At 48.8% G+C, this 23,513-nt stretch overlaps 1 protein-coding gene across 4 annotated transcripts in view; it reads left to right on the forward strand.

Annotated features, from left to right (window-relative positions):
* SCTR (secretin receptor) overlaps window positions 1-23,513 on the forward strand; it is a 71,421-nt gene that overhangs the window by 18,840 nt on the left and 29,068 nt on the right. For 2 of the 4 annotated variants that reach the window (XM_077861400.1, XM_077861401.1), the window contains exons 2-3: window positions 1,411-1,531; window positions 17,386-17,493. In XM_077861400.1, the coding sequence (XP_077717526.1) occupies window positions 1,411-1,531; window positions 17,386-17,493 (229 nt within the window). Of the gene's footprint in view, window positions 1-1,410; window positions 1,532-11,010; window positions 11,116-13,175; window positions 13,360-17,385; window positions 17,494-23,513 lie in introns of those variants that run through there. The other 2 variants (XM_077861402.1, XM_077861403.1) reach the window with 2 other exon arrangements.

Raw genomic sequence — 23,513 nt, forward strand, 5'->3', positions numbered from 1 at the left:
CTGTTGTGGCTGATCACAGCCTCTGGGCCAGGGGATGTGATGTGTGTGTTTCATGGGGATCATGGGCCCAGTTGCTTGGTATTGGGGAGAAGAGCAGTTGCTGACAGCTAATATATTCCTTTTTATTTTGAAAGAGAGAGAGAGCGAGAGAGATTGAGGGTGGGGGTAGGGGCAGAGGGAGAGAGAGAGAATCTCATGCAAACTCCATGCTTACCACATGGAACCCTACAAAGGGCTTGATCTCACAACCCTGAGATCATGACCTGAGCTGAAATTTAGAGTTGGATGTTTAACTGACTGAGCGACCCAGGCACCCTGTGGATAGATACTTTCTGACTGTAATAGCGAAGGGTCATAAGATGTGGAGGATCCAAAATAAGAGATAACCAGATAATTTATGTTTGGTTTGCAATCATTTGAATACTGTACTACCTTAGCTGCCCTTCTCTGGCCCAGAGCTTTTGTTTATTTGGGCCATTTTGGAGCATGGCTTTGTCCCTAGGGACTTCTCCCCCTCTCCATTATGTTGACATTTTCATCTACAACACAGTAGTGCAGGATTGACAAGAGGATATGAAACCTAGCCCTTGACCTCTTGGAAGGCTGGTCTCTGAAATCAGGAATCCTGGGTGTCAGACCTTGGTCTCATGCCCAAACCACTATGGGCATCAGTTTCCTTTTCTGTGTCTCTTTACAGGGTTATTTTGGGATTAAACAATGTATTATATGTGAAAAGTCTCGAATATTAAAATTCATTACTCTGTAAAAGGTAAAGAAGAAATCCAATTCATTTATCTTTTCAGTTGTTCATTCATTTACTCATTCGTTCACTCATTTACTCACATATTTATCAAGTGTCAGGCACAAATAAAAGAAGGGAGCCGTGCTCTGGAAATCTACTCTAGGAAGAGCTAGGAAGTCAGGACTATATGCTAATTCTTCCTGTCTAGCTCTTTCCTCAGTTGCTCTTTGCATGGGGTGAACATGTGCTGTCTTCTGGGGAACTGGGAGATAGTTAAGTATAGGTTTCAAAGACCTTTGAACCAAAACTAAGCTTGCCAAACCTGGGAAATAAACACTGTTGGAATAAATGAAGTCCTACTGACTAATAATGGTGAGATGTCCAGAAAGCAAGTAACTCACTGGGCTCGGGAGTCTTGGTAAACTTAAGAGCATGATTTGCAGTGGACAAGGTACAGATTGAGTGTCCTGGCTGTCCCAGCTGTGTCCTGAATTCTCTCTCAGGAGTGGCTGCCTCCACCTCTCTGTGAGGAGCTCCTTGGTGGCGTGGATTTTCCCCTCCTTATTTTGAATCCCCACTGTCTAGTCCCACTCTTGCTCACAGAAAGTCTTTTTGTGATACACTGGAGTTAGTGGCCAACATGAGCATTCTGGGTTTTGGACTTGCAGGTGGGCGCCCTCCCCAGACTGTGTGATGTGCTGCAGGTGCTGCGGGAAGAACGGGACCAGTGCCTCCAGGAACTCTCCAAAGAGAAACCAGGAGACCTGGGCATGGAGCAACCAGCCCCAGGTATGTGGCCCACTTTAGTCCACTCATGGATGTGGATTGTGTCCAGTCCCACTGGGGTAAGGCGGGCTGGGCCAGTTGAAGATGTAAGGTGCTGGACTAGCTGTATTCATTCAGATAATCAAGGGTGGGGGTGGGGAGGGTCTGGAGTGATCCCAGTGAGCAGTTGACACACACTCAAGAAGTCAGATCATCACCACTCACTGTTTCTCTGGGCTTCTGGATACAAGTCTGTGTTTTCAAACCACCAACTTGTGCATGATGACTTCACCAAGGTAAGAGTTTGGTGAGAATGACTAGTCAAGGCAGTGTACCTCTTATCCATTCTCTCGCCTCCTCTGCCAGTTTAATGAGTGAGGTAGCCAGAAAGGCAGCAAGGGGTCAGAAGAACCGGGGGTCCAATGTTGGCTTATACTCACTGGCTGCGTAACCATGAACAAGTTCTCTAACCTGCTGAGCCTCAGTTTCTTGATCTACATAATGGAGATGATAATGCCTGCTTTGGGACTATAGTGATAAATAAGATAAAGTATGTTCAATACTATGATTCTCAGGGCACCTGGGTGGACCAGTTAGTTAAGCATTTCCTTCACCTCAGGTCATGAACCCAGGGGCCTGGGATCAAGCCCCGTCTAGAGTTCCCTGCTCAGAAGAGAGTCTGCTTCTCTCTCTGCCCCTCCCCGTGTCCATGCGCGGGCTCTCTCTCTCTCAAGTAAATAAATAAATAAATACATACATACATACTAAAAAAAAAAACCAAAATAAATACTGGTGATTCTTAAATGTCATTATTTTAAGTATTACTATTATTCATTTTAAAATACCATTAATTTGACATTTAAGTGTTAATTTTATTTCTATTCTACTTTTTTAACTTCCCCTCATTTAAGGATTAGAAGGCATGTAGCATTAAGAAAAGAATCCATTACAGGTATTCAAACAAAAACTTGTACACACATATTCACTGGTCTCAGTAGCAAGAGGCAGAAACAGTCCAAGTGTCCATCATCTGATGCATGGGTAAGGAAATGTGGTCTATACACACAATAGAACATTATTCAGTCATAAAAAGAAATGAAATACTGGTACACGCTACAACATAGATGAGTCTTGAAAACATGGTAAGTGAAGAAAGCCAGTTACAAAAGGCCATGTGTCGTATGATTCCATGTATATAAAATGTCCAGATCTGGCAACTCCATAGAGACAGAAATTAGATCGGTAACTGCAGGGGCTAGGGGAGGGGGGAGGGGGAGTAACTGCTTAGCGGTTCCCTTTTGATGCTGGTGAGAATATCTTAGCTCCAGATAGAGGCGATGAATGCATGATGCTGTAACTACTAAATTCCACTGAACTGTACACTTTAGAATGGATAATGGTTAAGTGTATGTTACATGAACTTTTAAATAGACTCTTTTTTTTACAGCAATTTACTGCAAAATTGAGCAGAAAGTGCTGGGTTCCTATATACTCTCTGCTCCCCACCCAAGCATAATCTCCTCCCCCATGAACATCCTATAACAGAGCGATTCACTTGTTATAATCGATGAACCTGCATTGATACAACATTACTACTCAAAGTCCAGAGTTCATATTAGGGTTCACTCTTGGTATACATTCTCTGGGTTTTGACAAATGTATAAGGACATGTGTTCACCATTATAGTATCATACAGAGCAGTTTCTGTGCCCTAAAAATCCTCTGTCCTCTACCTATTCATCCCTCTCTCTTTTCCCTAATCCTTGGCAACCACCGATGTTACTGTCTCCATAGTTTTGCCTTTTCTGGAACCTCATATGGGTAAAATCATACAATATGTAGTCTTTTCAGATTGGCTTCCTTCACATTGATATGTATTTAAGGTTTTCTCCTTGATAGCTTGATAGCACATTCTTCATAGAGCAAAATAATATCCCATTGTCTGGATTCACCACAGTTTACCCATTCACCTACTGAAGGACATCTTAGTTGCTTCCACATTTCGATAATTATAAATAAAGCTGCTGTGTGTGGACATAGGTTTTCAACTCATTTGGGTAAAATACCAAAGAGCTTGATTGCTGGATCATATACATGGTAAAAGTATGTTCAGTTTTGTGAGAAGCTACCAAACGGTCATCCAAAGTGGGCGTGTAATTTTGCATTCCACAAGCAGTGAATGAGAGTTCTTATTGCTCCACAGTCTTCACCAGCATTTGCTGTTGTCAGGGTTTTTTTTTTTTTTTCAATTTAATTTGATAAAATGCATGTAACATAAAATGTACTATCTTAATCATTTATAAATTTAAAAAATTTTAATTTTAAGAAAAATTGCATAACATAAAATTTACCATCTTAGCCATTCTCAATGTACAGTGCAGTAGTGTTAAGTACATTCACCTTGTTGGGCACTTGGTCTCCAACACTCTTCATCTTGAGAAACTGAAACTCTATATCATTAAAACAACTTCCTTGGGGTGCCTGGGTGGCTCAGTTGGTTAAACGTACAACTCTTGATCTCAGGGTTGTGGAACCTCCTGAAAAACAAACAAACACCCAACAGCTCCCTTTTTTTCCCTTACCCCATCGCCTGGCAACCACCATTCTACTTTCTGTTTCTATGAATTTGACAATTCTATTAAAAAAATTTTTTTTTAATTTGACAATTCTAGATACTGCATGTAAGTGGAATCATACAGCGTTTGTCTTTTTGTGATTGGCTTAGCATAATGTCCTCAAAATTCATCAATGTTGGGGCATAGAGCAGAACTTTCACATTTTGTTTATCCATTCATTCGTGAAAGGACACTTGAGTTATTGTCACCTCTTATCTGTTGTGAATAATGCTGCCATGAACATGAGTGTGCAAGTATCTCTTCAAGTTTCTGCTTTCAATTCTTTCAGATATATAACTGGAAGTGAAATTGTGGGATTATATAGTAATTCTATTTTTAATTTTTTCAGGATCTGGCATACTGTTTTTTTTTTCATAGTAGCTGTAATATTTCACATTCTCACCAGCAGTGCATATGAATTCCAATTTCTCCATATCTTCACCAATATTTGCTACTTTATTTTTTTATAGTAGTTATTCTAATGGGTATGAGGTGATGTATCATTGTTTTGATCTGCATTTTCATGATGATGAATGATGTTGAGCATCTTTTCATGTGTTTGCTGGTTATTTGTATGTCTTCTTTGGAGAAGTGTCTATTCAAGTCCTTTGCCCATTTAAAAATAGGGTTGTTTGTTTTTTTGCTGTTGTATCATAGGAGTTCTTTATGTATTTTGGGTCTTAACCTGTTATCAACTCTATGATTTGTAAATAATCTTGCCTATTGTGTAGGTTGCCTTTTCATTCTGTTGGTTGTGTCCTTTGAAGAACAGAAGTTTTTAAGTTTGATATAGTTCAATGCATCTATTTTTTACTTTTGTTGTCTGTGCTTTTGAAGTCATATCTAATAAATCATTGCTAAATTGAATCTCACAAAGCTCTTCCTGTATGTTTTATCTTAAGATTTTTATAGTATTAGCTCTTATATTTAGGTTCTTGGTCCATTTTGAGTTAATTTTTGTATATGGTGTCCAACTTCATTCTTTCTCATGTGGATATCCAGTTTCTCCAACAGCTTTCATTGAAAAATGTCTTCCCATTGAATGGTTTTGGCACTCTTCTCAAAAATCATTTGACTATATACGTGAAGGTTTATTTTTGGGTTCGCTAGTCTATACTATTGGTCTGCACAGCTGTCTTTCTGCCAGTGCCATGCTGTTTTGATTACTGTAGCTTTGTAGTAAGTTTTGAAATCAGAAAGTGTGAGACTTCCAACTTTGTTCTTTCAAGGTTGATTTGGCTATTTTCAGGTCCCTTGAGATTCCATATGAATTTTAGGATGGATTTTTCTATATCTGCAAGTAATGCCATTGGGATTTTGATAGGGATTGCATTGAATCTATAGATTGTGTTGGATAGTATCAACATCTTAACAATATCAAGTGATCTGATCCGTGAACACAGGATGTCTTTCCATTTAGTTGTGTCTTTAATTTCTTTTAGCAATATTTTGTCATTTTCAGCATGCAAGTCTTTAACCTTGTGGTTGGGTATTCCTAAGTGTTTTATTTTTTTATGCTATTGTAGATTGCTTCATTTCCTAATTTCCTTTCCAGGTTGTTCCTCATTAGTGTACAGGAATACAACTGATTTTTGTGTGTTAATTTTATATCTATCCTGCAACTTTGCTGAGTCCATGTATTAGTTCAATAGTTTTTTTTGTGGAATATTGAGGATTTTCCACATATAACATTATGTTGTCTGTGAACAGAGATAATTTACTCCTTCCTTTCCAATTCAGATGCCTCTTATTTCCTTTTCTTGCCTAATTGCTATGGCAAGGACTTCCAGTACTACTCTGAATACACCTGGTGATAGCAGGCATCCTTGTCTTGTTCTTGATCTTACAGGAAAAGCTTTCAGTCTTTTACCAGTGAGTATGATATTCACTGTGGGCTTTTCACATATGGCTTTTATTATGTTGAGGTAGTTTCCTTGTCTTCCTAGTTTGTTAAGCGTTTTTATCATGAAAGGGTGCTGAACCTTGTTGTATGCTTTTTCTACATCAACTGAGATAATCATGTGGTTTTTGTTCTTTACTCTGTGAACGTGGTATATTACATTGACCGATTTTCATATGTTGAGCCATTCCTGTGTTACAGGGATAGATCCCACTTGGTCATGGTACATAGTCCTATTAATGGATTATCCTCTTCAATTAAGTTTCCCGGTATTTTGTTTAAAATTTTTTGCAATAATGTTCATCGGGGATATTAGTCTGTAGTTTTCTTGTCTGGCTTTCTGTCTTTGTCTGGCTTTCGTAGCAGGATAATACTGACCTCGTAGAATGATTTACCCCCTTTTCCCCTTTTTTAGAAGCATTTGAGGAGGGCCAGTGTTAATTCTTTTTTATTTTATTTATTTATTTATTTTTTTAATGTTGATTCCTCTTTAAAGGTTTGGCAGGATTCACCAACAGGGCCCTCTGGGCTTTTCTTTGTTGGGAAATAAAAGTTTTTTTTATTATTATTATTGACTCGATGTCTTTACTAATTAGAGGTCTGCTCAGACTTTCTGTTTGTTTGTCTCAGTAGATTGTGTGTTTCTAGGAACTTACCCATTTCATCTAGGCTATGCAGTTTGCTGGTGTATAGGCCATGCATACATATCCTTTTGCAACAGTCTTCCCTCCAAGTCATGGCCTTTGTTCTTGAAATTCTTGATCTGTTGGTTATCCAGTTTCTCACTGTGTACCACGGCTGGGTCGGGGGCTCCTTCCCCTGCTCCAGCACCATGCAGCATAGATACTCCCTGGATCTCAGCTGGCACTCCAGCAGCTCTGCCTGGTGCACACTGCTTTTTCGCTCCTCTCGTCTCCTCCGCCTCCACCTCCTCCTCCTCTCTCTAACTTTCCCACTTCACATGGTGCCTGACTACTGGTGGCAATGATGGTGGAATGTGCTGTGAGCTAGAAGAGGAGGCAGCCTCTATCTCTGTTTTGTGAATTTTACCTCAATTTTTAAAAAGGAAGAGGAAGAGGATGAGAGTGGAGGAGAGAGACCCAGACTTTTAAATTAGACAGTCTGGGGGCACCTGGGTGGCTCAGTTGGTTAAACATCTGACTCTTGATTTCAGCTCAGGTCATGATCTCAAGATCATGAGATAAAGCCCTGCATCGGCTCCGTGCTCAGCGTGGAAACTGTTTAAGATTCTCTCCCTCTCCTTGTGCCCCTCTCCCTGCTCACTCTCTCTCTCTAAAAAGATAAAATAAAAATAAGTTAATAAGTTAGACAGGCTGTGTGACCTTGGACAAGTTACTTAGTGTCTCTGGGCCTCAATTCCCAATTTTTTTTATGGAGTGGTGTGAAATTACAAGCATTCATTTACAAAATATAGCACTTACTGTTATGAGGTGGGAATGGTGAGAACAAAGTATACAGTGATGAGAAAAAGGAACACAGATTCCTCTCTAATCACCGAGGGATCTATTTTTCCACATGTAGTAGAAGTTTGGTAGCCTAGTTTCATCAAATAGGAGTTGGCTTTTTTAGCACATTATAGGAAGTCCAGAACTGGACTTTTTGTGCTGTTTGCCTCATGGTCATAAAAAGGCTGCCATACCTCCAGGCAGGAGGGGGAGAGTACCTGTCTCTGGCAGGAAGAATAGAATCACCAGTAGAAAGGGTGAGATGTACTGGGAAGTCCTGAAGTTCTCTAAGTGACTTCTGCTTATATACCTCATCTGCCAGAACTGGACTGCATGGCTACCTCTGGCTGCAGATGAGGCTGGAGATTGATTTTTAGCTGTGCCTGCGGCCACCTTGAACACAATCACGCTCTGTCAGTGAGCAAGGTAGACAGTCTCTGCTACAGCCATTATGACTAGCTGATGAGGGAGACATTACTCAAATATCACAAATTATTGTAAAACGGAAACAAGATGAGTAGAGTGTGATGTTCGGCTCTGTGTAAGTATGAAGTGAGGGACTCTGACCCGGTCTGCAAACCCTGGGAAAGCTCTCTGAGGAAGCCATGTTTGAGCCCAGACTAGGGATGAGTAAACTTTCCTATGCAAAAAGGAGAAAGAGCAATCAGGGCTGGGGGAACAGTGGAGAGCACACCTGTGGTGGGAGGAAGGCCGAGGTGGCCAGAACGCAGCCTAGGGAGGAGAGCGAGCTTGTCACAAAATGGGCTCGAGAGGCAGCAGGGCCATGGCCATGCACAGGAGCACACTGGCCACATAGAGGATTTTTAGCCTGATCTTATGAGCACTGGAAAGCCCTGAAGAGTCTTCAGAGGGGAGCTATGAGATCCTCTGTTTATGCAAAGATCACCTTTGCTGCAGCATGGAAGGTGCATTGGAGAAGGACAAGAGGAGGTTCCCAGACCCCCCCTGGAAAGCTAGTGGTCTGGGCAATGGATAATGGTCCTCTGGACTAGCAGGGTTCCTGGGAAGCAGGTGCCGGGAAGAGGGTTCAAACGCAAGTAGCTAATTTGGCAGCTATCCCAGGAACGCCCAGTATGGGGAGCTGAGGGAAAGGAAGGAGCCCCTAAATGTGGCATTCTTTTCATTCACTTTTTTTTTTTTTTTTTTTGGCATTCAGAACAGGGAGGGAGCTGGACGTGGGTTCCAGCGGCTGGAGAAAGCCTTCAGATAATGGGATTCAGGGGCTGGCATTTGAAAATGAGGTTGGTGTGTGCAGAAAGGGGAAAGAGCGAGGCCACACGAGAAAGGTCTGCTCCTGAGGGTAGGTGGAGGTGGAGAGGAGCGGACACAAGTAAGCAGGTTCAATGCCAATGCAGGCAAGATGTGGTGGAGATTCGACTCAGGGGCGAGGTGGGAGAGGGCACGTCCAGGATGGCTCCCAGGTGTTCCACTTGAGCAACAGGAAGATAGGGCAGAGGAAGACCGGGTGTGCAGAGGGAGGAGCGACACAGATCAGGAGGTGTCAGCCATGCAGAGGAGGGGTCAGGCTGGGGAGCCCCTCTGTACAGGTGACAAAGGGGTTGAGGCTGAAGGAGGTGAGGGTGTGAGGGGGGAAGAGTGCCCAGGAGCCAGCCTCAAGCTGCCCAGCAGGCATTGTCAGGAGCAGCCAGAGGCAGGAGGAAGATCAGGATGTGGTGGGCAGCCTGGACGTTGCTATGTGCTTTCAGCGATTTGCCCATCCTCTGCATCAGGGACAGGGACAGGATGACCTTCACCCCCAGCCCAGCCTTTCCTTCCTCTGCCAGCTGTGAAAGCCACTTGCCAGAGGCAGACCGTGGTCTTACAGTGCTCACTGGGGGGCACCATTGAGCCTGAGCCTCTTGATTTCCCGGAGCCCCTCCTGCTACCCTAGAAACTGTGTCTGGAAGGGCAGAAAATGAGCCACCAACTCAGCCAGCCTTGGGTGCTGCAGTGTTGGCAGCTGACCTCTGCCTGCATGTCCCCAACACGAATGCCTACAATTCCAATGACAGGGCATGGGCTTTTCATTAGCCCTAGGAGAAAGGCCTAAAATGCCAGGCCTCTGGGCAAGAGACAGTGGACTTCAGCTCCTACTGAGAAGTAAGGGGCACTTATCTTGAGAATTAGTGCCTGATGTGTTTGGAATGTTCCATTGCTCTTCAGTGGGTCCAGGATGAGGTCCAGCTCCTGACTGGGCTCTCGTCCATGCCTCCATCCCAAACATTTCCCCATGGCTCAACCAAATTGCTTACAGTTTTACGATTGTGTCAGTTTCTCTGGGCCTCCAGGCCTTTGCACATGCTGATCCCTCTGCTACAGCACCATTCCCTCTTCCTCACTCTGCCAACTACCCTACTTTTTAGACACTTCCCAAAACAATTTCCTGAATGCCCACAGCTCCGCTGGTTAGGTGGCCACCCTGACCCCTACAGGGAGCCTGCTTGTCTCCCTCCTGGCACCTCGGCACTGCACTACAGAGATGTATTTGCTAGACTGTGTTAACTTTCCTCCCCTTCCCTGATGCATGGCACAGGGCTTGCACAGACCAAGTAGTCATTGTGTGTTTGTTGACTGACTTACCAAGTGAATGAGTGAGTACAGATACTGACTGAGAGCAAGGAGAGAGGAGAAAACAATAGAGCTGGCCCTGAGTGGACAGTGGGAGATGAAGCAGAGCCATCCACGAGCCAAGGCCCCTGCAGGCCTGACCTGTCACAAACTAGCTAAGGTGGGGAGTGTGGCCCATGCCACCCATGGAGGGATGCAGAGAGCCTGACCCAGGAGCAGAGACACAAGCCCTTTGTCCTCAGGGAATGCCCATAACAAGCATCGAGCTGCTCTGCTAGCCCCATTCAGCCTCCAAGTGACCCACATCGTTGGCTGGGCCCCCTGCTTGGCCTTCTGGATGCCCCAGTGCTCCTGTTGGCTCCCGCACCATGAGGGCACATGTGCTCCTGTAACCGTGGGGGGTTGTGAGCTGAGCACCAGGGGTGCACACCAGGCCGCAGGACAGACAGAGCCAGCCAGAGTCTCAGTGCTGTTGCTTCCTCTCCGTGATCTTGGGCCAGATCTCTCCAACTTGCCCATTTAAAAATGAGGATATCATGGGGACCTCACGACACCGTTGGCCATATATAGAGGCAGGGGTCTCATGGTGGCAAGGGGCTTCTCTTATGGCCCCTCTGCTAGGTCCACAGAGACCAGGCTGGCCTCTGCTGTGGATGCCTAGGCTCCACCTGGGCCTGCTGTCCACCTGCATGCTCAGCCCTGCCCGGGGAGGCTCCACTATCTGGAACTGCTACCCAGATGCTACGGACGCCGACCTCACGCACACAATGCTTGGGGTGGCTGTGAACGTGCCCACACCGGGTTCTGGGTTGACTGATCTGGAGCAAGTCTGCTCATCCTTTCTCCTTAAGGCTCCCACGTGGTCCTAATGGTGCCTCCAGGTCCGAGAAAGCTCATTAGGAGCTCCTGCCCTGGTTCTGCCTCTAACTCCCTTGGAAGGCCCTGAGCATACCCTCCTTCTGGACCCACTCTCTCCGTATGAGAAAGGGACTATGCTGGATTTGTGGTGTTCAAGAATGTTTGGTGAGGCCAGGGCAGGTGAGTGAGAAGGTGGCCAGGCTCCTCTCCTCGACCCCCCCCCACCCTCCAACACACACACAGGGCCCTGTGGGATCTGTTTGGCATGTCGGTCTTCTGCGATTTTCATTTGGGAAAGCGGATCCGTGGCGTGGAAAGCCTAGTTTAAAAGCCCTGGAGGCGCAGGATGTCCGAGCGCCTGGCCTGCTGGAAAAGTCTTCAGGCTCGCTCTGCCGAGAGGTTGGGAAGACAGAGCAGAACATGCAAGCTGGCCCAGGCCTTGCTCTCGAGACTGCCCGGTCCCCGGGCCACCCAGGCCACAGGCCCACAGGCCCTCCGTCCCCAGCAAGGATCCGTCTCCTCTCGGTGCCTGAGGCAGGAGGGGCTGGCCGACTCTCGGTTGGGGGCGTGGGGTTAATGGTTAAGCTGTCCAGTCCTCCCTGGGGAGGAGGTTAATGTTTGATCACCAGACGAGTCACAGGAAATGCCACTCACGGAGCTGTCCCCGAGCCTGGCACACTTATCACAAATAAAAAATTAACTCTTCAGCTATTCCGGGTTAGGTGGCCAAGGCCTTCCCAGCATTTTGTGGGAACATTTCAGGGTCACCCTAATAGCTGCATGAACCACTCTACCAGGCTATTTATTGCTCTGTTTACAGAAGCTGATACCCCCTTGGAGCTGGCTGGTGGAAGGGCTTTGACTCCATGGGGAAGAATGTTCCAGAGAGTTGGTATGGTGGCAGGAAAGGTGTGCGCTTGGCAATCACAAAGACATGTGCATTCCTCTGTCACGTAGGGGCTGTGTGACCTTGAGCAAGACACTAATCCTCTCTGGGACTTCATGTCCTTGCCTTCAAAGTGGGGACTTGCCATTCATTCCTTCCCTCTTTCTTCTTGTCTCTGCTAGCTGGTTGCCCTGTCCTGAAGAACATGAGCAGGAGGGGACAGGCTGACTTCTTTTTGGGGGGCGGGGAAAGGGGAAGGAGTGAATGAGGTGAAATTCACATAACTTAACCAAACTGAACCAGTATAGAGTGAACAGTTGATCGGCATTCAGGGCACACAGTGCCGTGCAGCCAGCATCCCTCCAGTTCCAAAACATTTTCATTGCCCCAAAATAAAACCCCATCTCCAGTAAACAAACCCTGCTCACTGCCCCCATCCCCTGCCCCTGGCAACCACAAATCTTCTTCCTGTCTCAACGGATTTGCTGACCCTAAATTCCTTTTTTTTGTTGTTTTTTTACCGATTTTATTTATTTATTCATGAGAGACACAGAGAGAGAAGCAGAGACACAGGCAGAGGGAGAAGCAGGCTCCCCATGGGGAGCCCGATGTGGGACTCTATCCCAGGACCCGGGGTCACGACCTGAGCTGAAGGCAGACACTCAACCACTGAGCCACCCGGGTGCTCCTGACGTTGGATTTCTAAACGGAATCCTACAGTATGTGACCTGTGTCTGCCTTCTTCCACTGAGCATGTTTTCGAGGTTCATTCACACTGTAGTCTACACCAGTATTTCAGACATGCTGCTTTTAACAGTTTTTTTCTAGCAAACATTCCCAGCTCCTTTTCTGGATTCTCCTCCTGAAGGGTTCCAGAAGCCAACTGTCTCCCCCCAGTGCCTGACACGCCCACCCTGCCCACAGCTCACTTCCCCTCTCCTTTGCTCGGCACAACAAATCTTGGCTCATTTTTCAGAAATAAGTAACTTATGTTTGTGTAACATTTCAGACTTCTTCTTTTTTTTTCTTTCTTTTTTTTTTTTTTTTTTTTTTTTTAGTTTTTACCCTATATAGTAAGTACTGTGATTAACCCCAATTCACAGATGAGGAAAATAGAGGCCCCAAGAGACTCAGGATCACCCAGAGCTGAAATAGGACTCTATCTCACATGTCTTGACTCTAAATCCAGAGAATTTTGTAGTTTGCAACCCTGCCTGAGCTGTGAATGATTGATACCCTCACACTCCCAAGAAGGGATTTAGAAGTTAGAAAAAAAAAAAAAAGACAGACTGTTGATGCCAATTAATCTTTAATTCATGGGAGAGGCAGCATGAAACAAAGAGCTTTAGGCCAGGTGAGAAAGAGCTATTGGAGTGGATGAGAGGATTCTGCAGGGCAATGTACAGTTTGCCCAGTGCCTGAGAGGGGACGGGCTCAGCGCACAGTGCTCAGGAGCTCACCTTAAGGAAAGCAGCCTTCAGCCTCAGGCTCGAAGCGTCCTTCCTCGTATCTCTCGAAGCCTCCATGCAACATCTAAGGTATTTCCCAGTCTGCTAATTCCGTGCCCTGCTTGAATACTTTTAGTGGTGGGGAACTCACTACTCCCAATGCAGTGTATTCTGTGGAACAGCTTGTGCTTCCTGGTTTTGGGGTTTTTTAAAAAAGATTTTAGTTATCTATTCATGAGAGACACAGAGAGAGGCAGAGACATAGGCAAAGGGAGAAGCAGGCTCCCTGCAGGGAGCCTGACTGCAGGACTCGATCCCAGGATCATGCCCTGAGCCGAAGGAAGATCCTCAACCACTGAGCCACCCAGGTGCCCCATGCTTCCTGGTTTAAAGAGAACTGCCCCCCGACCTCCAGGCTGTTTAGCTGTTCCTCCCATGCTCTGCTTTGAAATGTCTTTTTCACCTGGGACTTTAGTTCCCTTGACCCCATCCTGACCACTCCTGTGTGTGGTCCAGCCATCACCTAGAGGGCAACACCTTTCCTGACCCGGATACTGGATACTGTAGATCAGCTCATTAGCAAAGCCCAGGAGGCCTCACCGAGTTGCCCAGTGGATGGCCTAGGGATGGGGCTGGGGTAGCTGAGAAAGGTAAAGAGAGACGCGATGAAGCCGAGGAACAGGCGGGTGGCAGTGGCAGGACACAGGGTGGGTGGCAGTGAGCAGGGTCAGGAGGCACCTGGAAGATGGCTACGGCAGCTCTAGTGGGAGGAGAGAGTTAACACTGATGCAGGCAGAAGCTAGGGGAGGACCCGAAGGGCGAGGCCAGGGGGAACTTGGGTCCCCGTGACCTCCCTTAGCTGGCCCAGCAAGCAGCAGGGGTGGTGTGGGGGGCTTGGAGGGCCGGAGGACCCACTGCCCCCACCCAGCACATCCCCGGGGGCCTGGCTTGGTCCTGGCCCCATGGCACTGCCGCCTGACACAAGGCTCCGGAAATGCTCCCAGGTTATCGTCAGGCCATCTGAGCTCATTTATAAATAAATCAAGGCCTGGAAGATGGATGCTCCCCTCTGGGTGGATGCAGGGCAGACATGCAGTTGGCAGAAGGCTGGCTGTTTGTCAGGCACTGGGCTGGGTGGGGATGTAGAGATGCCCAGGCACTGTGCTGCCCTCTCTTGGATCACCTTTACCTGTAATCCAGGCCCTCCCCGTTGCCAGACCTGCCTGTGGGCCACCCCTCTCTACAGGGGCAGGGGGTGAGGCAGGACAGCAGGACTGCAGGACAGAAGGAGGCTATGTCACCGAGCCTCGGCTGGCCCAGTGCCAGGGGCTTCACAAGTGCAAAGGAGACCGATGTCTGTCCATCAACTCCAGTGGGCAAAAAGAGAACTTTCTCAGTTTTCTGTAACTTTAATTCTGACTCCATTCTCCTGGGGCGAAGAAACCTAACCTAAGCCTTGGGATTTTGTGGCTCTTCCCCACATCTTGCCCAGGGTATCAGAGATCCACAGGGCACCCTGGTATCTGGGGGAGCCCACGTGGTCCTGAGCTTGGTGGCCAAGAGAGTGGTCTTGAGAGCGGTGGCCAACAGATTTCTGTGCTTCGTTGGGAGGCATGGGCTCTGCAAGGCTTGTCTGTGGTCCTGCTGGTCTAGACGGTCCCTACAGCCCTTTCTCCTCTGGGCTATCCCACCATCCAGGGCTGGCTGGACGGCAGGGCTCTCACACCTCTTTCTGGAACCTTGTACGTCCCACTCATCACTTGCCTTCCTTTTCTTCCCAGTCTGAGGGAAGTCTTGCTCCTTTTCTGTTTTCTCCCAAGCTTGTTGTTCACACCAGAATTCTTGTTTACCACAAGTCACAAGTGGGAGGATTTCTTTAGTTTTTAAGGCTGAGTAATGCGCCATTGTAATCTTCCTTATCCAGTCATGGTTCGGTGAACACACGGGCTGCTTCCACAACTTGGCTATTGTGAACAATGCTGCAGTGGACACGGGAGTGCAGAGATCTCTTTGAGGTCCTGATTTCACTTTTGGGGGGATATACCCAGAAGTGTGATTGCTGGATCATGCGGTAGTACTATTTTTATTTTTTGAGGCGCCTCCATACTGTTTTCCATGGTGGTTGTACCAGTTTACATTCCCCCAACAGCGTATGAGCGTCCCTCTTATGTTTTTTTTTCCTCCTACGTTCTTAAAAAGATGTATTTACTTATTTTGGAGAAAGAGAGAGAGAATGTGAGTGGGGAGAGGGGCAGAGGGAGACGGAGAATCTCAAGCAGACCCTGTGCTCAGCCTAGAGCCCGATGCCGGGCTCAATCTCCAGACCCTGAGATCATGACCTGAGCCAAAAACAAGAGTCAGATGCCCAAATGACTGAGCCACCCAGGTGCCCCAAGGATTCCCTTTTCTTCAATAGACTTTTACTTTTTAACTTAGCCTCATCCTAAATAATAACAGGTATAAAATCACAGCTGTGACATGCTAGTTCTATAACTTTTTAATGCATATTAAATCCTCTTTAAAAAAAAAAAAAACGAGTAACCTATTAAAATGGAAAGCATTTAGCCATGTACCAGCTAGAAGAGCATGCCACTGGGGATGTGCTCCTCATACTGGGAACACTAGGTCTGTTCCAACGCCCTCTGAGTTGAGGCTGGGAGAGAGAGTGTGGCTGCATCATAGCACATCACAGTGCTCAAGACACGAGCAATGCCCCGTGGAGGTAGTAGCATCAGGTCTGCTGCCACCAAGCAGCCTGGAGGGTGGGATTCCGGCTCCACCAGGATTAGCTCTGTCCTCTTGCTCATGTCATTTTGCCTTTTGGAGCTTGGGCTCCTCATCTCCATCACCCATGCTGTGGGGCAGTGACCTTACCCAACCCCTACGGGCTCCACAGGGTCTGATGCATGTGCAGCGCTGATCTGGGTTGGCCCCATCCCCAGGCTTTTCTCCTGCAGGGCTGATATGAGCCAGCTGTCAGGGGGACCCTACTCATGTGGAGGGGAGCCTGCTCCCACCTTACCACCAGCCGCTCCTCTGCTGCCATCTGCACCAGGGCAGTGTCCCCATGGGCCCAGCCTGATGACCCAGGTCAGGAATCCTGCCAGATGCCCTGGCACCCTCTCCATCTGTCTGGCCAACTGGACGTGGGTTGTCTGACCTCCTGGGCAGGAGCCGTGGGCCCATGCCTTGGCTGACCTGGCCAGGCCCAGCCCTGAATTCATTTCTCCCAAAGTGAGGAAAGAGGCCCTTGAATTTTTCCACAGCTGGAAAATGCCCCAACTGCTTCGAATACAAGAGATGTGGCTCATTGTAAATGAGGCATCCTGCAGTCATATATGGAGACTTCTGGAGAAGAGAAAGGACATGGGTCAGCCCCATCTTCCAGACTCCAGAGGCTAGAATAACTCACGTAGACACAGCGGATCACCCGTTACGGGCCTTCCCAGCGCAGTGTCGCCGTCCAGGGGCAGCTGGGGAGGCCAGAGTCACTGGGAGCCCGCAAGCTCTGGCAGTCTCTGCTCTGGTCTGGTGAGCAGTGTCCACAGCTGGAACCTGGCTGACCAGATCCTGGAATTCAGGAGTCAGTGCGCAGATGCAAGCCTGTTTTCCAAGGGATGCACACCGGGAAGGGCACAGGAGCCTGTGGTAATACAGTGTCATGCCTGGGCCCCTCCCCAGACCGGTTAAATCAGGATCCCTGGGTGTTTTTAAGGCTCCTTAGATGTAAAGCTTTAAAGGTGTATGTTTTTAAAGCTCCTTAGATGGTGACACTACGCAGCCAGGCTAGAGATCCCCCGCTCCCCAGTCTAATGCAAGCTGCCACCAAGAGGTATTCGCTCTTCTGTTCTAGAGAAATCCAGACCTGCCCTTGTAAGGCTGATATCAGATAATATGTGTTCTTTCCTTCCTTCGTGCCTTCAGCGTGAGTGCTTACTGTGTAGATGGCCCCAGAGATACAAAGGCACATCAGACAGCCTTTGGTTCCTGACCCGGAGAGTCACTGACTAATGGGAACTCTAAGCAGGCCCCGGAGCGCTGGGGACGGTGACAGGTGGTGGGGGACGCCCTCGGCCCATGCTCCATCCTGTCTAATGCTGCGGCTCCTCTTGGCAGGTTGCGAGGGGCTGTGGGACAACATGAGCTGCTGGCCCTCCTCCGTTCTGGGACAGACTGTGGAAGTGGGGTGCCCGCAATTCCTCCGGATGCTCACTGGCAGAAACGGTAACCACTCAGTGCAGGGGGTGCTGGCTGTGAGGCAGGAGGTGGCCCTCTTGTGGGGGCGCGCACTGGCCTGGAGGCCCAGGAACCTCTGGGGACAAGTGGTGGATGGAATGGTGGGAGGTGGTCCCTGCTGGGGATTGGAGGCCTTGCTTGGGGGTATGGGGTGGGCTCGATTGCAGGGTCCTAAGGGAGGGGCCAGGAGGCCTTTACTAGGACATGATAAAGGAGACTGGGCTTGCTTCTCTCTGTCCCGTACCCCCATATAGGCTCCCCCATTTCCTTCCATGCTTCTGTCCCCTTAGCAACCAGACCGATTGATTGTTCCAGGCCCTGGGTCTGGGTCCCACCCCGGCACAACCAAGCTTTCCAGAACACTTCCTTCCTATCTGTCCATTCTACTAGGTCCTGCTGATAAACTTGCCCTCCCTGAAAGCCCCTGGCCTCCTGGGGATCTCTTGCCCCGGGGAATACTGCAGTTTACAAGGTTTTTTTTTTTTTTTTTTTTTTTAAGATTTTGTTTATTTACTCATGAGAGACACACAGAGAGAGAGAGAGAGGCAGAGACATAAGCAGAAGGAGAAGCAGGCTCCATGCAGGGAGCCTGACATGGGACTCGATCCCAGGTCTTCAGGATCAGGCCCTGGACTGAAGGCGGCGCTAAACCGCTGAGCCACCCAGATTGCCCAAGGATTTTCTTAATTTGAGGCAGGGAGGTGGGACTGTCTCCGACAGGGAATATTCAGGGACTGACATGGTCTAAAGCCCCAGTCCTTGCTGGGCATTTTCATAAACATGGGCTCATTTTACTGTCACAACTGCCCTGTACATCAGAGACCTTGCCTCTTCCCCTTGACCCAATAATGAGCAAAAATAACAGAGACTACGAGAACTTTAGCACTTTGCCTAAGGTTCAGAGCTAGAAGGTGGAGAAACTAAGATTCAAACCCAGATTTCTCCAACTTCAAAACCAATGCTCTGTCCTCGAAGCCATGGTCAAGGTGGGACTCCAACCTCGAGATGGGGGTGACGCTGGCTGGAAGCAAGGTAGTTTCATGGCCTTTGCCCCTGCCCTCCATGAGGTCATTTAAAGCCTAAAGCCTGGCCTGGCCCTGCTGTCCTTTTTCCCTGACCAACGAGGACCTTAATGAGAATGAACCAGAAAAGATGGTCTAACACTGAAACCCACCAGCATCCCAAAGCCAGGTAAGGAAAGGATGAGGGATCCCTGGGTGGCACAGCGGTTTGGTGCCTGCCTTTGGCCCAGGGCGCGATCCTGGAGACCCGGGATCGAATCCCACATCAGGCTCCCGGTGCATGGAGCCTGCTTCTCCCTCTGCCTGTGTCTCTGCCTCTCTCTCTCTCCGTGACTATCATAAATAAATAAAAAAAATAAAAAAATTTTAAAAAAAGGAAAGGATGACTGGGGGTGGGGGACCAAGACCATGAAGTGTGGGAGAGGAGTGTAAATTCCTCACCGTGTAATTCTCCAGTATGCAGGTGCACACACATGTGCACATAACCCCTACCCCCCTCCCCAGATCTGAGGAGCACACTCTCCTGCTCAGCCATTGATGCCCAGCAGACGGGAACTGCAGGGGACCAGGAGACAGGTTCGAGTCCCCCTTCTCCACTTACGGCTTGGATAATGCCAGCTGCTGACACAGGTGTCCCAAATCTCAAAGCCTTCATACAGACACTACCTGCCTGCCTGACGTCCACACCAGCTGTCCCTGATTAGCACCAGGCCTGCACATGATCCTGCTTCTGCCCACACTGCCTTTGCCAGAACTCAGTTGGGTGGTGACACCGACCTGCGAGGGACATGGGAAAGCATGGTCCAGCCAGGTGTCAATCTCCGCCCGAGAGCCCAAGTTATTCATTCTCAGCCTCGATTTTCTCCTCTGTAAAATGGGGAGAATAAACAAGACCAATCTATAAGTCTGGGCTTGGAAATTAATTTTAAATATCTTTCTTTTCTTAAAAAAAAAGATTTTATTTATTTATTTGCAAGAGAGACAGAACGAGCAGTGGGGAGGGATGGGGGAGAGAAAGAGAGGGAGAGAGAGAGAGAGAGAGCAGACTCCCTGCCGAGCAGGAAGCCCTGACTCACAGCTGGATCCCAGGACCTGGAGACCACGACCAGAGCTGAAGGCAGATGCTTAGCTGACTGAGCCACCCAGGCGCCCCTAAATATCTTCCTTTGTCCTTTCTCTCCCTCTCTTTTCCCTTCTTGCCCTCCCACAACCTCCATCCTGCACACACAAGTCTGCAGGCTTACCAACAGTCTTTTCCTCCCAGCATCACCGTTCCAAGTCTGTGTCGGGGGTCCCTAGAGCTCGCAACACACAAGATTAATCCACACATGGTTGACCTGGAGCAATGTGCTGGTCAGATGCAAGGCCAGGACCAGATCCTGGACTCCCTGTCCAGTGCTCCTTCCTCGCTGACCGAGTTCTCCTGTTGGAGGGACTTGAAGCTCTCCTCCTCTCCCAGCCTCTCCCTCACGGCGCTCGCAGCACCTCTGCCTCCCCCACCATCATCCCTCCTACCTTCCTGCAGCCGGGCCAGTTAGAGCCGTGCTCATGGCCAAATCCTTCCAGATCACTTGCTAGAACGCCTGCCTGCCTCATTAACTAGTAGCCCACTGACTCCTTCTGGAGGATCCCCTACGCTTTAATTGTTCAAGACCCACTGGAGAGAAAATGAGTGGGAAATATCAGAGAGGGAGACAGAACATGAGAGACTCCTAACTCTGGGAAACGGAGTAGGGGTGGTGGAAAGGGAGGTGGGCGGAGGGTGGGGGTGACTGGGTGGCAGGTACTGAGGGGGGCCCTTGATGGGATGAGCACTGGGTGTTATGCTATATGTTGGCAAACTGAACTCCAATTAAAAAAAATACTTAAAAAAAAAAGACCCACCGGAGTTCACCGGGGGTGCAGGTCCAGGTCTGCTCCCTGCGGGTGAGGAAGCTGGGGTCCCGCCCCTACCTCTGCTGCAGTTTCTTCTTGCTGCCACGCGGTGTCGCTGCGGGGCCGCAGGAACCACCCGTCTCGGCGTCCACGGGGAGGCCCAGCCCGCTGAGAGCCCTGCGCCTGTTGGGGGGCAGTGTCATCTCACCGTCCCCCGCAACCCCCCAGCCCCAGGCCCAGGGTACCAGCCAGTCCAGGGGCGCGGGTCAGCACTAGTCTGGCCTCAGCCACCAAGAACCATCTTCTTAGCACCTCCTTCCCTCCCCAGAGATCCCAGATCCGCCTACCCCAGTCAGGAAGGAAAGCTTCCCTCAGTCCCGCAGGATTCCAGGGGCCCCCAGCCCAACGCACGGAGGAGCACCCAGTGAGGACATGAGGACAGTCGGGTGTTTTGGACCAACCCTTCCTTTTGAAAGAAGAAAATAATAATCATAAGTTTAACTATTTCTCAGGGCACCCACTACAGGGGCCCAGGGGTTGGCTGTGCATGTGACTGAGGAAACTGCCGGCCGGAATCTGCCCCCAGATATTTTTCTGTATGTGCCAAGGTCTAGAATGTTCCCTCCAGGATGCATTCCTGTGATTCTTAATGGAGCACCGGTCTTCGGAGTTCCTAGTTAGAAAACACACCTCCCGGGCAGGGGCAGGCTTTGGCCTTTCCCTTTTATCTTGGGATTGGAGTCTTAAAGCAGTAGAGGTTCCTTGCCTGATTAGGGTCCTGGAGCCTTTTGAGAATTGGATCAAAGCTGTGGACGGGCTCTTCTCCAAACTGCACATATGTATATGCACAAAAATACTGACTGTACCTGCAAGGAACCTCAAGGTATACAGTGTCCTGAACCTGGTAACAACCCCTGACCTATTAGAAATTAACTCCAGAGGAAGTGGGTGGGGTTGAAGGGACTCTAGAGAGAGCCCAACCCTTGTCTCTGCCACAGTTCTGCAAAGAGCCCTGTCAGCAAAGGGCACTGCCTTGTTAGCCACACCAGGGCCTGGCCTGGATCACATGCAGCCTCTGTCTGGGGCATCCCACTGGGTCAGTGAGGAGGAGACCCTCAAACAGGCAGCCCAGGCCAGCCTCTAGGCACACACTGATACGATACCTAGTTCTGGGCTCCAGGGAGTTTGTGTTCTCTTAATTCAACTTCCCATCCAGCCGGCCTAAATCTGACCACCATTCTTTCCTGTTGCACAGCCTCACTCCCTTGACTTAACTGTGGAAATCTCCCACCCCCTCGTAAATTCCATGACTCCAAGCCCTACCACCCCTGGTCTATTTTGGAAAAGCTAAAAGGAGGAGGGAGTCACACTCTGGTGTTCACTTGTGCCTGGCACCAGCCTGGGCCCTTTCCGCATGCTATCATGTTTCCTGCCCAGTCTTGCAGAGTGAGTGGTTATTCTCACTGGCACAGAGAAGTGATGCCCCTAAGGTCACACCCAGATGGCCAAGAGGCAGTGCCGGGTTTCAGACTCAGATCTGGCTAGTTGGAAACCCGTCCTCCAGGTCTCAGGAGCCCTCATGGACTGGCATTCCCTAGATCCAGAAGTCCGTGGTCTCCTGGTGCTAGAAGCTTCCCCGGGACTGCAGAGTCACATCCTGGCTGGGGACTGTTGCTCAATTCTGGGGCTCGGTTTTCTTGTCTGTAGAATAAGCTAGTGGTACCTCCCTCACTGGGTGCTATGACGATTCGATCAGAATCTGTACATTAGCATCGTGGCTGGTTCTAGAAATGCCAGCCAGATTTCTCTAGTTCATTGGAACCTGTTTGACCCTGAGCCCTGTGAACCATTCAGTCAATGGAAGGCACCTCCTCCTGGTGGCTTCCCAAGGCTTCCTTCTCAGCTGGCAGCTCCCCTTCCCATGTCTTCAGGCTGCTGTTCTAAAAGGTCCTTGTAGGCAAACTTCCCTGTTCTCTTATAGAAGAGTTTAGAGAGGGCGCTTCATCTGCACTCAGTGGCTCTTCTGGCCAGCTGGTCAGCAAACAGATGAGCAAGGGGTCTGGGTAGGCACCTGGAGCCCTCAAGAACTCATCCTCTGCCAGGGGAGGCGGGAAAGCCAGCCACCACTGTGTGTGGGGCTCTGGACTTGGCTTTGGCCCTGTGCTGGAGAAGGGCAGTGAGCTCTGCGGGAAGACTGCAGTTATCCTGTGATTCACAATGCAGAGAAATGCAGACGTGTGGCCTGAAGGACTGAGAAGACCCTCCTTTCCATGAGGGGTGGCCCCCTGGGAGGTTGACCTCAGTGCCGCTGCTCTGGTGGTGGTTTTCAGGTGTTGGTTAGCAGGTTGTGGACTTAGATTTGAAACGGAACTTCCTTGGTGCGGCAGTAGCACCAGGAGCCAGAGCAAATTTCACCATGGGTGTGGCCAGATCCTTTCCAAGGGTGCCAGATTCTCGGGGAAGCCAGCCATGAAACGACAGTGCAGACCTGGGATCAGGATAACCAGGAGAAAGAAAGGGGGCCAGTACATAGTGTGTGGCTAAGATTAAGGGTTGGAGACCTGGGGTCAAATCTCATTTCCCCCACATCCTATGCTGTGATCTTAAGCAGATTATTTAACTGCTTTTGCCTCAGTTTCCCCAACTGTAAAATGGATGCAGTATTTACATGTTATAATTTATTTTACAGGAAAAGTAACTGCCTAGCTCATAGTCTTGCTAGGATTATGAGTTGCTACCTGCCATAGGCTTAGAACGGTGTCTGGCACATAGTAATCACCATGTGTTATTATAGTAGAGCTCAGAATTTTATAATTGAGTAAATAAATCATCATTAGTGAGGTGAATGGGTTTTTTTTGGTTAGGGTTGTATAATCAAAATTGCTTGAGGCTGTTGTCCTTGAGCACGACACTTGGCCTCTTGAATCTTATGGGACGCTGCAATCCCTTGAAAGAGTACTGGTGTCCTCCCAGCGTGAAGGTTTATTATTCACCTCCTGTGAACACCCAGCGGATTGGGGAGCAGCCCCTGTTTTGGGAAAACCCTCAAAAAGCCAGAAGTGGCACCCCAGCCAGTAGGGGTGGAGTATGGGGAAGTCCCTCCTGGAGCGC

The sequence above is a fragment of the Canis aureus genome, chromosome 20, assembly GCF_053574225.1.
Source record: "Canis aureus isolate CA01 chromosome 20, VMU_Caureus_v.1.0, whole genome shotgun sequence".
Lineage (NCBI taxonomy): Eukaryota > Metazoa > Chordata > Mammalia > Carnivora > Canidae > Canis > Canis aureus.